A 13,882-nucleotide genomic window follows, 5' to 3' on the forward strand; every position below is an offset into this window, starting at 1 on the left:
GGGTGATACTACCACAACAATATGATATGAACACAGCATAGTCATTGCTCTCATGGAGCTTACATTTAGTTAGTGAGGCTTCCGGTACTTAAACAGGCAGCAGCAATGCAATATGCTAAATACAACAGAGAGAAGAATTGTGTGATAGGGGAAGACATATAAGAGGCATCTAACCCAGGCTTGAAGGTGGGGTTCAGGGGTCAAGTTTGACTTCCCAGAGTTATAAAAGCAAAACCGAACAAAATTATATAATATACTGAAATAATCAAAATGTAAAATCAAGGAGTCATTCTGTTCCATCTGTCCATTTGTTTATTTACCTGTTTTTCTAGTTTCAACCTGTGCCACAGTTGAGTTCCGCTGTGCGGATGGGACTTGCATTCCAAGATCAGCACGATGCAACCAGAACATAGATTGTGCAGATGCTTCAGATGAAAAGAATTGCAGTAAGATATTCCACTACCTTTTGTCTGTTTATGCTTGGGCACTTTTGGCATTGCATTGAACACTGTGCAAGATTTTACTGAACTTTGTCCAAAATTGGTTTGTAATTAACCCCTGTTGTGTAAGATAATTACGTATCTATTTCCTCAAATGAAGTTAACTTTTCTCATCTCTATGACCTACATAGAAGGCTCGTAATCTTTGCAAATGAGGTATTTTTTCATTTTTTGTTTACTTCCTTCTAGATAACACAGACTGCACACATTTCTATAAACTTGGAGTGAAAACCACAGGATTTATAAGATGTAATTCTACCTCACTGTGTGTTCTGCCAACGTGGATATGCGATGGCTCTAATGACTGTGGAGACTATTCAGACGAATTAAAGTGCCCAGGTAATACTAGATTTTAGAGAAACACAGCGTTTGTCTTGAAGATTTAGAGGCTACCTAGTTTTATAGGGTAAATTTGTTAAACTTTCATTCTTAATATTCAATTTTTGACATTAAAATTTAAACGATACAAACTAAAATGTAATTGACCTGTTTTAAACATACCACTTGATCTTTTTAAGTGAGTCGAAAATGATACCCAAGAAACCATCCTAAATTTAGATAATTTTTTATGTTGTTTATTAGTAATCCTTTCAAAATTGGTGATTAAGTCTTTGAAATGTATAATTTATAATTATTCAACAGAACCATTACATACCTAGAAATAGCTTCATAAAAGAAGATAAACAATGTTTCTTACTACTGCCTTTGGTCAGTGTTATTGTACAGCAATGTTTTAATGCAATTTACAAAATCATTTGGCATAGTAGTTTGAGTAATGGTTACAATCATTATTGAATCAAGTTAAGTTAGGTTTATTTATATCTGACTGTTAACCATCTTTACCGACATAGGCTCTGAAAATTGTGATCTACATTCTTAGAAGAATGCCCTCTAGCAAAATTCTTGACTGTTTCTTTCCACTTGAAGACATGAAAAATTTTATAAAATTATAGAAAGAACTATGGATAACTGGAAGTAGAGAGTCTATATAGGATACTATTAAATTTTGTATCCTACTGGTTTGACTCTCCTCACCCCTGCTACTACACTCACATTTTTGATGTTTAGTCCATATGTAATAATTTTTAAACTATTTTTAGAAATTTTATTCATAAGCATTTTGCACAAAAGTTTACACACACAATCTACTATGAAAATCTGATTTTTTATTAGTCAATACATTTATTATTTTTCCATTTGTGATGGTTCTTTTATCATGTATATAATATGAGTGTTTAAATTTTTATTTTACAGTCAGAATGTACATGTGCAGGCTTGTTACTTGGGTATATTGCATGACGCTGAGGTTTGGGCTTGTATTGATTCTGTCACCCATTTAGTGAGCATGATATCCAATAGAAAGTTTTTCAGCCCTTTGCCTCCTTCTTCCATCTCCACTTTTGGAGTCCTCAGTATCTATTTTTCCATCTTTACTTAGATGTGTACTCAATGAAAAAAAAATGATGTGTACTCAATGTTTAGCTCTCACTTATAATTAGAAACATGTAGTATTTGGTTTTCTGTTCTTGCACTGATTTACTTAGGATAATGCCCTAGAGCTGCATTCATGTTGCTGCAAAAGGCATGATTTCATTTTTTATGACTGCATAGTATTCCATGGTGTGTGTATATATATATATTCTTTATCCAGTCCACCACTGATAGATATCTATCTTAATGCAATGTCTTTGCAGTTGTGAATAGTATTTCAATAAACATACAAATGCATGTATCTTTATTTTCTTTGAGTATGTCATGAGATTGGGTTAAATTGTAGTTCTATTTTTAGTTTTCGAGAAATCTCCAAACTGCTTTTCCCAGGGGCTGAGCTAATTTACATTCCTACAAACAGCGTATAAGTGTTTCTTTTTCTCCACAACCTCACCAACACCTTATTTTTTGACTTTTTAAACAAAAGCCATTCTGACTACTGTGAGATGGTATCTCATGGTTTTGATTTGCATTTCTCTGATAATTAGTGATATTGAGCACTTTTTTAAGTGTTGGCCACTTTTATGTCTTCCTTGAGAAGTGTCTGTTTCTATACTCTACCTACCTTTAATGAAGCTTTTTTAAAAAAATTTCTGATTGATTTATTTAAATTCCTTATAGATTCTGGATATTTGTCTTTTGCCAGATGCATAGTTGGAAAATAGTTTCTCCCATTATGTAGGATACCTGTTTGTTGATAGTTTCTTTTGTTGTGCAGAAACTCTTTAGTTTAATAAAGTTCCACTTGTCAATTTTTGTTTTTGTTGCAATTGCTTTGGAGGACTTAGTCCTAAATTCTTTTCCTAGGACTATGTCCAGAAAAGTATTTCCTGGGATTTCTTCTAATATTTTTATAATTTGAGATCTTACATTTAAATCTTCAAGCTTCTTTGACTTAACTTTTGTATATGGTAAGAGGTAGAAGTCCAGTTTCATTCTTTTGCATATGGTAAGTGGTATTGTATTTTTGATTTAGACCACAGCTTGAACATTATTGGTGTATAGAAATGTTACTGATTTTTATACACTGATTTTGTATCCTGAAACTACTAAACTTGTTCATGAGATCTAGGGGCCTTTTGCAGAGTCTTGAAATATATGTTTATAATGTCAGTGAAGAGAAATAGTTTGATATCCTACTTTTCTATTTGCATGCCTTTTATTTATTTCTCTAGCCTGATTGCTCTGGCTAAGATTTCCTGTACTAAGTTGAAAAGGAGTGGTGAGAGTGAGCATCCTTGTCTTCTTCCATTTCTCAGGCAGAATGATTCCAGCTTTTGTATCTTCCATGTGAGGTTGGTTTTGGGTTTGTCATCGATGGCTCCTATTATTCTCTCCATGCCTAGTTTGAGGATTTTTATCATGAAAGGATATTGGATTTTATTGAATGCTTTTTCTGAATCTATTGAGATGATCGTATGGGTTTTGTTCTTAATTCCGTTTATGTAGTGAATCGTACTTATTGATTTGCATATGTTGCACCAACCTGACATTCCAAGAATAAAGCCTTGACATTCCAGGAATAAAGCCTTCTTGCTCATTTTGAATTAACTTTTTGAGGTGCCACTGGATTTGGTTTGCTAGTATTCTGTTAAAGATTTTTGCGTCTATGTTCATTAGGGATACTGGTCTGTAGTTTTGCTGTTGTTGTATGTCTTTGTCAGATTTTTGTATTAGGATGATCCTGACATTATAGAATGAGGTAGGGAGAAATCACACCTCCTTGATTGTTTGGAACAGTTTCAGCAGGACTGGTACCAGCTCTTCTTTGTACATCTGGTAGAATTTGGCTGTGAATACATCCGCACCAGGGCTTTTTTTTTTTTTTTTTTTTTTTTTGCACATTTTTTTAAAATCACTGATTCAACTTCAGAACTCATTGATCTATTCATGTTTTCAGTACCTCCTTATTCAATTTTGGGAGGTTGTGCCTTTTCAGAAATTGATTCATTTTCTCTACATTTTATAATGTGTGTGCATACAGGTGTTCATAATAGTTTCTGATTATTTTTTGAATTTCTGTGGGATCAGCTGTAATGTTACCTTTGTGATTTCTGATTGTGTTTATTTCAATCTTCTCTGTTGTTTTGTTAATCTAGCAAGCGGTCCATCAATGTTATCTATCTTTTAAAAAAAGCAGGGTGTGGGGAGTTGGGAAGAGATAGCATGGATAGAAATGCCAGATACAGGTGATGAGGAGGAAGGCAGCACATCACACCTTCATGTGTGTATGTATGCAACAATCTTGCATGTTCTTCACATGTACCCCAAAACCTAAAATGCAATAAAAAAAGCGCAATGTTTCATTTCATTGATCCTTGTACAGTTTCTTGGGGTCTCATTTTATTTTGTTCTGCTCTGATTTTAGTTTTTTTTTTCTTCTGTTGGCTTTGAGATTAGTTTTTTGTTTCCCTGGTTCCTTTAGGTGCAGTCAGATTGTTAATTTGAGATCTTTTATATTTTTGACAGAGACATTTAGTACTATAAACCTTGCTTTTAATACTGCCTTTACAATGTCTCAGAGGTTTTGATATGTTGTGTCTCCATTTTCATTTATTTGAAATAATCATTAGTTATCTGCTTCAATTTCATTGTTTACTCAAACTTCATTCAGGAGCAAGTTGTTTAGTTTACATGTTGAGTGGTTTTGAGTATTCCTCTGGTTATTGATTTCTATTTTTTCTATTTTTATTTCACTGAGGCCTGAGAATTTGGTATTTTTTTGATTTTCTTAAAATTTATTGAGACTTGCTTTATGACCACATATGTGGTTAATCTTAGAGGAGTATGTTTTGTGTGCAAATGAGAAGAATGTATAGGCTACAGTTGTCTGGAGTGTTTTTTGGATGTCTATTAGGTCCAGTTGATCAAATGCTGAATTCCATTCAAAATTTCCTGGTTAGTTTTCTGCCTCATTGACCTAATGCTGTCAATGGGATATTGAATTCCCCTACTATTAATGTGTAGCTAAGTTGTTTTGTAGGCCCAGAAATACTAGTTTTATGAATCTAGCTGTTCTTTGTTTTTTTATACTGTTGTTGCTTTAATGTCTGTTTTATTTGATACAATAATAGCAAATACTGCTCTTTTTGTTTTTCATTTTGTGATAGGTCTTTCTCCATCCTTTTCTTTGAGTCTATGGGTGTCATTACATGTCAGATAAATCTCCCGAAGATGGCACAAGGATAGGTTTTGCTTTTTTTTAATCCAGTTTACCACTCTGTTTTTTAAGGCTATTTGCATTCAGGGTTAATACTGGTATGTGATGTTTTGTTCTTGCTGTAGTGTTGTTAGCTAGGTGATTTTATAGTGTCATTTGTGTAGTTGCTTTATAAGGTTTGTGGGCTATGTGCTTATGTGTACTTTTGTGGTAGTATCATTCTTTTATTTCCATTCTGAAAACTCCCTTCATCATCTTTTCTAGCGCCGATCTGGTAGTGACCTAGTCCCTTAAGAATTGCTTGTCTGAGAAAGACTTTATTTCTCCTTTGTTTACGAAGGTTAGTTTGATGGAATATAAAATTCTTAACTGGCATTTCTTTTCTTTAAGAATGCTAAAAATAGGCCCCCAATCTCTTCTTGATTTTAAGGTTTCTGCTGAGAAGTCTGTTGTTAGTCTTCTGGGTTTCATTTTATAGCTGATGTGACCCATTTCTATAGGTGCCTTCAAACTTCTTTGGTGTTGATGTTGGATAGCTCAATGACCATGTGCCTTGGGGATGATTGTCTTGTTCAGTATCTTGCAGGAGATCTCTCGATATATTGAACCTGTGTGTTGATTTCTCTAGCAAGATTGGCGACATTTTTATGATCAAGTATGTTTTCTAAGTTGCATACTTTCTTTTCTTCTCTCTCATAAATCTTAAGTCACAGATTTTTATCACTTTTCATTTTCTAAAAGTCTTTTTTCTTTATTTAAAAAAATATTTTGAAGGACCAGTCTTCAAGCTTTGAAATTCTTTCTTCTGCTTGGTCTAGTCTATTTCTGAGTCTTTCAATTATATTTTTAATTTCTGTAGTGAATTTTTTAATGCCAGAAGTTCTGGTTAGTTCTTTGTTAATAGTGCTAAGTTGTCTTTCAAGTCCTGATTTTTTTTTTCTGTTTTATTTGTCTTAGATTTCAGTATTCTCTTAGGTTTTGTTGAGTGTTCTTGCTATCCATATCTTAAATTCTAGAGCATTTGACTGTAGTTCACTGCAGGTCTTTCACATAATTTTTAAAAATTATATAAAATATTTAAAAGAAATAAATAAACTTACTACTTTTGACTTATGAAAGTGGTGCCAAGATTCTTATTCTAATTTTTGTTTGCAACAACATATTTTTTACCTCAGATAACTGTAGTTAATTTTTAAATTATCTTGAAGTCAGCATATGATAGATGTTAATGAAACTAATATTTTGTTTTTTTTTTGTGATCTCTCTTTTTAGTATTAATAAGTTACCTTAAAAATTAACTTTTACCACTAATAGAGAATCATAATTTTTATATTGGGTAAGAAGGAAAGGGACATGCATGCAGGCTTATGAAACAGGTGGACAGACAGACAGGAAGCCAGCAATGGGTCAGTCTAAATACTTTAGGTTAGATCAGGAAACATCTTAAACATGCTAAAACTTTTTGGTTTAATGCTGAATCCACTCAAAAAAATATACTTTCATCTTTAATTGTATCTACAAAGTCGGTATATAAAAAATAAAATACATACAATTTTCGTTACATTGAAACAGTCACAATAGACCATTATATTGTGATTGGCATATATAGACTGGGGTTTACTTCCTGCTTGGCTATAGAACAGACAGTCTAAGATCATGTAAACCTGCAGGAGCAATGAAACAGGTGACATCCTGTTTAAAGGTAAATATAGGCCAGGCGTGGTGGCTCACGCCTGTAATCCCAGCACTTTGGGAGGCCGAGGTGGGTGGATCACAAGGTCAGGAGTTCAAGACCAACCTGACCATTATGGTGAAACCTGGTCTCTACTAAAAATACAGGGTGGTGTGGACCTGTAGTCCTAGCTATGGGAGGCTGAGGCAGGAGAATCGCTTGAACCTGGAAGGTGAAAGTTGCAGTGAGCCACAATCTTGCCACTGCACTCCAGCCAGGGTGACAAAGTGAGACTCTGTCTCAAAAAAAAAAAAAAAAAAAAAAAAAAGAAAGAAAAAGAAAAAGAAAAAGGTAAATATAGTATTTTGTATGTTCTCTTGAAGGTTACAATAATGACAATGTTCCATAATTTAAATTATACAATTTACAAAATAATTTTACATACAGGCACATTTTATGATAATTCTGCAAGGTATAATAATTTTAGAGATGCCAGTATAACTTGTTTGTTCTTCCTTCAAATAGACAGTAATTGTTTAACTCCTGTTAAAGAATACTCAAAATACAGGGCTCTAGAAACACTGAATTCACACTTTTCTGGAAAAGATACACCATTGTATTAATGTTAATGATTTGTGCTATGAATATGTAATTAAGAATATTTTCGACCCAAACATTCTTTAGCCTTAGACTCACTCAATTTAGACTCATATTTATTTTTTTAACTTTATTTTATGTTTGCTACATGCCACTCTATTTTATTTTAAACACTCAATTATAATTTAAACAAATAATATAATTTTTCATTACTCTACTTTTTCTGTTCTAGGACTCAATCCTGAATTTGATTTGATTATCATGTCTCCTAGGTCTCTGTTCTGGGACAGTTTCTTAGTCCTTTCTTTATTTTCATAACTTTGACATTCTTTAGGAGAAAATCTTAGCTATTTATAAGTTTACTTCTTATTTATCTCTTTCAGTTCAAGGAGTATTATTGTTTTATCTACCTATATCTCAGAAGTCTAAAATTAATTTAAATTGTTTAACATTAACATTCTATATTTTATCACAGTTCAAAACAAACACAAATGTGAAGAAAATTATTTTGGTTGTCCTAGTGGAAGATGCATTTTGAATACCTGGATATGTGATGGTCAGAAAGATTGTGAGGATGGACTTGATGAATACCATTGTGGTGAGACATTGTATTTCACTTTAGTTTTTTTAACTTTACAATTATTTATATGTTAGTATTCTTTTATATAGGGATTTCATACAAAATATTGTCAGCTGATTTTAACATTAATTTTTATTTTTATTAAATAAAAATGATAAATATTAAAATAAAACAAAAGAGTTTATAAACTTTTTCTGTTTTTGTTGAGTAATTACTTCCATCAGCTTGTAATACAGTTATAATAAGGTTATACCTTTTCTTAATTTATTAACTTTAGGTGATACCTAGTATATTTGTTTTCTGCTATAAACAATAAGGATTTGCCAGGCATGGTGGTTCACACCTATAATCCCAGCACTTTGGGAGGCCAAGGCAGGTGGAACACGAGGTCAAAAGATCAAGACCATCCTGGTCAACATGGTGAAATCCTGTCTCTACTAAAAAAAAAAAAAAAAAAAAAAAAAAAAAAAAAATTAGCTGGGCATGGGGGCACATGCCTGTAGTCCCAGCTACTCAGGAAGCTAAAGCAGGAGAATTGCTTGAACCCAGGAGGCAGAAGTTGTGGTGAGCCGAGATCGTGCCATTGCACTCCAGCCTGGGTAACAAGAGTGAAACTCTGTCTCAATAAATAAATAAATAAGGATTTGATACACGCTACTTATTATATTTCCCCTACCTGTTATTAGTATCTGCATGGGGAATTGGTTCTAACACCCTGTGGACACCAAAATTCATGGATGCTCAAGTTCCTTATATAAAGAAGTCTAGTATTTGCATATAACCGATGTACATCCTGCTGTACACTTTGAATAACCCCTTGATTACTTATAATACCTAATACAATGTAATTACTATGTGAATTGTTGTTTCATTGTATTGTCTTTATTTGTATTATATTTTATTCATGTATTGTTATTTGTTATTTAATTTTTTTTTCTAATACTTCTGATCTGTGGTTTGTTGAATCCATAGATATTAAACCCACAGATGTGGGGAGCTGACCGAATATTATTACTCTGAAATTTTCTACTAATTACATGTATAGCTTTAAATTATGTTGATAAACTTCTATTTCTTTAAACTTTTGTCTTTCATCCTCTACCTTCTAATTTCTATGTGTATACACTTTATTTCACATTATATTGTCAAGGTAAGAAAGCATTTTTAGATTTATTTTCTAAAATGTATAAAGTTTGTGATTTGCAACCCAACGAAATTTTCTATAGAAAAACAAAGTATATATTCACTATTTACATTTAACACAAATAACATACAATGGAGTGAACAGAGGAAAAAAAAAAGGTTAAAAATGGATTTTCTGTAAAATGTCAAACTCTGCTAAAAGTAAATGTCATCATGAAATGTGAAGGTACATTTTGTTTGATTAAGATGTCGTATATCTTTACATTAGAGCCATATTCTGAACAAGACTAGCTGGGAACTTCCAAAGTATTGTATGTGGATTCATTGTTTCTGAACAGTGGCCATTATATAATCATATCTTCTTTAATTTTATTTTTTTCCAAATTTTAGTTTTCTAATGTTATCTGTTTCATAGGTTATCTAATTAAGCATTTAAATAAAAATGCCAAGTTTTAAAATTGATTATGAAATCAAAAGCAAAATTGCTATTTTTGCAAGAGTTTATATTTTGAACACCTTAATTTGGAAGAATTTTATTTTTGAATGTTTTCCAGTGATAAATGCGCTGGGTAGAAGGGGAGACTGGAAATGGAGGAGAGCAATAACAAAATTGGTTTTGGAAATAAATGGAATATGTTATTATTATAAAAACATAATCTAATAATAAAAAAGCCAGCCACTATGCCGATGCATTTAGGTGTTATTAGTCAGGTATGACAAACTCAAGTGTTTCCAAGAAAGCAGCACAAAAACATCAGCATGCTTGCTAGGTACAAAACTGTCAGATTGTCTTCAAGCTATAACCTCCTTAGTTACATACCTTTTAAAACAAACATATCTGCTGGTCAGTCCACCATATTGTTGCCTTACTTAGGATGTAAGTTTTCTCTCTGTTGGCTCAAAGATTTAAAATTTAAAAGTATGACTAGACTACATGAGAAATATTTATTTTTTTATCTGTGCATTACACATTAAAAAAAAAAAAAAAAAAAAAAAGACAAACATACCTGGAGTAGAGTGACCAGCATTAGAACTAGTTCAAAGGCAAGCCATATTATAAGATTCATGTAGAAAAAATAATGATTGTGTAACATGGAAACACAGAGGAAATATGCAAGCTGATGCCAAAATTTTATAGAATTGTCATAGAAAAGAAGAATTTGGCTTCTTTTATTATAGGATGGTTGATTATAGCAGAGTATAAAAAAGAATCTTTTCATTGTTGGATCTGTTGTAAAATGGCCTCAACCTATCTTTTTTTTTTTCCTTTTGTTTGTTTTCTAGATTCTTCTTGCTCTTGGAATCAATTTGCATGTTCTGCACAAAAATGTATTTCTAAGCATTGGATTTGTGATGGAGAGGATGATTGTGGGGATGGATTAGATGAAAGTGATAGCATTTGTGGTGAGTTGTCTATTTTCTGTCCTCAATTAATTTTTAAGCAATATATATATATAGTCTATCATTTTAAAGCATACACAAAACTTGCTGGCTAATTTATTAAAATTAACATAAAATTTATGTATACATTTCTAGGTAGCGGTTTTTATTATTTTCATGGCAATCAATTATTCTATTATTTATTATACATAAAGCTGTTAAATGATATTATTATTTTTCCTTAATGATGCCACAATAAATGTATTTGTATATTTTATTTCTAGTTTTCAGTGACTGCTTTGAAACAAATACCAATGATTGAGATTACAGGGTCAAATAATGAGAAATTTTTTTCATGATGCTTCCTATATGCCACCAAATTACTTTCCAAAATTAGTATGCTAATTTATACTTCCACAAGCAGCACATGCTATTTATGTGCTTATGTATGTGTTACAGCAATCTTTATTGCTGAATTGTTTCAAATAAGAAGTAAAGGAAGGTGGCTATTTTTATATGATATTAAAATGACCTTTAAAATTTAGCTTTATAGGATTAGAGATACTAATGTCGAATATCTATCTATATTTATCTACTATATGTCAACTACAAGTCCAATGTAATTGCTTTTTTAATAATCACAAATATATAACAAATAATTTAAATAGAATTTCCTAAGGGGTAAAAGAAGGAAACAAGCTAATTTTTTGAGATAGAGTCTTGCTCTGTCCCCAGGTTGGAGTGCAGTGGTGTGATCTTGGCTCACTGCAACCTTCTCCTCTCTGGTTCAAGTGATCCTCCTGTCTCAGACTGCAAGTAGCTGGGACTCCTGGTGTGCGCCACCATGCCCAGCTAATTTTTGTAGTTTTAGTAGGGATGGGGTTTCACCATGTTTGCCAGAATGGTCTCAATCTCTTGACCTCGTGATCTCCCTGCCTCGGCCTCCCAAAGTGCTGGGATTACAGATGTGAGCCACTGTACCTGGCCCGAGATAATCTTTAAATTGTATTATAACTGGCCAAGAATTTCACTAATTTGTGTAGATGTCTGTATAATGGTTGTCTATCCAATCTATTTCTATATATGCATTTGTACCCGTAGCTGTATATTCTCTAATCACATCAGCCTCTGGTGGCAGCTGTTATCATCCTCATTTTAGAAAGAGAAGGACCTAAGTCACTGAATAAAGTGTATGTATAGGTTTTAATAAACTTAACACCTCTTTTACGTTTCAGGGGATGTGGTCTGCTATTTCTGTCACAAACATATAGTAAAATGTAGTATTTTATATAATTTAAGCTAAACTGAAGTTCTCTGTAAATAATATGAAATTGGAGATATTCCTGAAAGCAGGCAATTTATTTTCTTGTGTATAAGTCACTCATCACTCAAAATCTACTTTTTATTTACACAGCTGAAACAATTTACAGTTATACAACAGAAAAAGATAGAAAGATCACTATCAAAAGCTGTGAAAGAAAAAAGTAATCACTTAGATGATTGGAAGTCTGTTTTTCTCTGCTATTAATTTTTTTAATAATTTTAATAAAAGAATTACCTATTTACAATAGAATGAGCATGGTTTCAATCTCTAAAGTTATCTTGCTTTTGATAAACTCTACACTAAATGGCCCCATTGATAACTCTGTGCTTTCTGAGTTGACACTACAGGGGCAAAGTCTCTAAAGTCATGTAGAGTTGAGTTCTCCCACATTTGCATTTTCAAGCTGTGTGGTCATAAACAACTTTGTTTTATTCCTTATTTTGTTGATTCCTTGCTTATTAAGTGGATACAAAAATACTTATCTATATATCTAGTGTGATCATCTAACACAACCCATGTACACTATATCTGAGGTTTTTCTGCTTTTATTTCTCCTGCCTCCCTTCTTTGTCAATGTATTGTCAGTGTTCTAATAATGCTTTATAAATTAAAGACTAATAAGATAATGGGCATGTTTACCTGCAATCAAAATAATGAGCTTATTTACTTTCATAATGAGCTGTATTTTATGTACTAACTACTACGTTTGTAACACATAAAGAAAATAATGCTTTAGATCAAACATCAATGAACTGAACTTCATATTTCAGAACAGGAAAAAAACTTTATAAATAATTTATCTGACTTGTTTTCAACCTTTGGTGTACAAAAGATCCTTCTCAGAAGTATGTTAAACATGTAGTTTCCCAATTTCCAATTCCAAATATTCTGATGCAGGACATAAATACATTCTTTATTGATACTCATATAGTGATTCTGACTTGGAATATTGATGATCCTGTTTTGAAAAACATGGTCTATTTCCATCTTTTGAGAGACAAAAAAAGAGAAACCCACAGAAATCAATAAATTTTCTTAAGGTCACTCAGCTGATTGACTATGAGACAGGTATGAACAGAATTCAGGTTCCAAAATATTAAATAGGATAGTGACTCTTATCAATCAAATATGATCTGAGTGGGTATGTAAGATGGATCTAGTGGAATCTATCAACTTGTCTTTCTTCTCCCTAGGGATTCTTTTCCCCGAGGAAGGCAGTATGTCTCCAGATGGCAGTGGCAACTATGGAATAAAGCCATGAATTTTTTCTTTGGCCCATTTTCTTCCCAATTGACTATGATATTTTGGCATGTTCTTAACACAAAATCTGTTGAATACTATCAAGGAAGCCAGAAAATTAGCTACAAAGAGCCTTATGCCATTTTATAGCTGGAGATATCTTAGTAATTATCTAGCCATACCCATCATTTTAAAGATAGAGGAATTCAGACACTAGGTTTCACCAAGGTCATACAGAATTAGATTTCTCCACTGCCAAATCAGGGCTCTTTCTTTTATGACTACGTTGAGAACAAATTAGAGTGATAATATGACAGTAGGCAAGAAATTTTACATTTATCAAAACTTCCTTAAGAGGAAAAAAAAAACAATTTAAAATGTCTCAAGATAAAATGTAAAAATATTTTTAAAATCATTGAATTGAAAATATAATAATAAAAAGGACACTTTATGTTTTCATGGCAAGCTTAAAAAGGATAGATAAGGAGGAATAATATAAAAATATTTTCTGTAGAAAGAGAATTTTATTATAGAAAGTACTAAAAACATACTGGTTAGCAAACAAAGTAAGTTTTAAATGGAAGAACATTTATTTAATATATTATTTTCTAATTTATTTTAGTATTACATGATATTTAAACCCCATTCTACAATATACATCCTCAAATAAATAAGCAAATCTAGATTAGTGGGGGGATTTGTCAACATTCACTCGTCATCCTTTCCTCCAGGATAAGGTATTTGTCAATGACAGGTATGTTTATGTGGCAAAAGACCCACAGAGGATTGTATTTTG

At 32.2% G+C, this 13,882-nt stretch overlaps 1 protein-coding gene across 4 annotated transcripts in view; it reads left to right on the forward strand.

The window, feature by feature from the left end:
* LRP1B (LDL receptor related protein 1B) overlaps window positions 1-13,882 on the forward strand; it is a 1,884,038-nt gene that overhangs the window by 1,598,314 nt on the left and 271,842 nt on the right. For all 4 annotated transcript variants that reach the window (XM_003921997.4, XM_074399735.1, XM_074399736.1 and 1 more), the window contains 4 exons: window positions 333-446; window positions 690-839; window positions 7,896-8,018; window positions 10,428-10,547. In XM_003921997.4, the coding sequence (XP_003922046.1) occupies window positions 333-446; window positions 690-839; window positions 7,896-8,018; window positions 10,428-10,547 (507 nt within the window). The remainder of the gene's footprint in view (window positions 1-332; window positions 447-689; window positions 840-7,895; window positions 8,019-10,427; window positions 10,548-13,882) is intronic.

The sequence above is a fragment of the Saimiri boliviensis genome, chromosome 5, assembly GCF_048565385.1.
Source record: "Saimiri boliviensis isolate mSaiBol1 chromosome 5, mSaiBol1.pri, whole genome shotgun sequence".
In the NCBI taxonomy this organism is placed as follows: Eukaryota; Metazoa; Chordata; class Mammalia; order Primates; family Cebidae; genus Saimiri; species Saimiri boliviensis.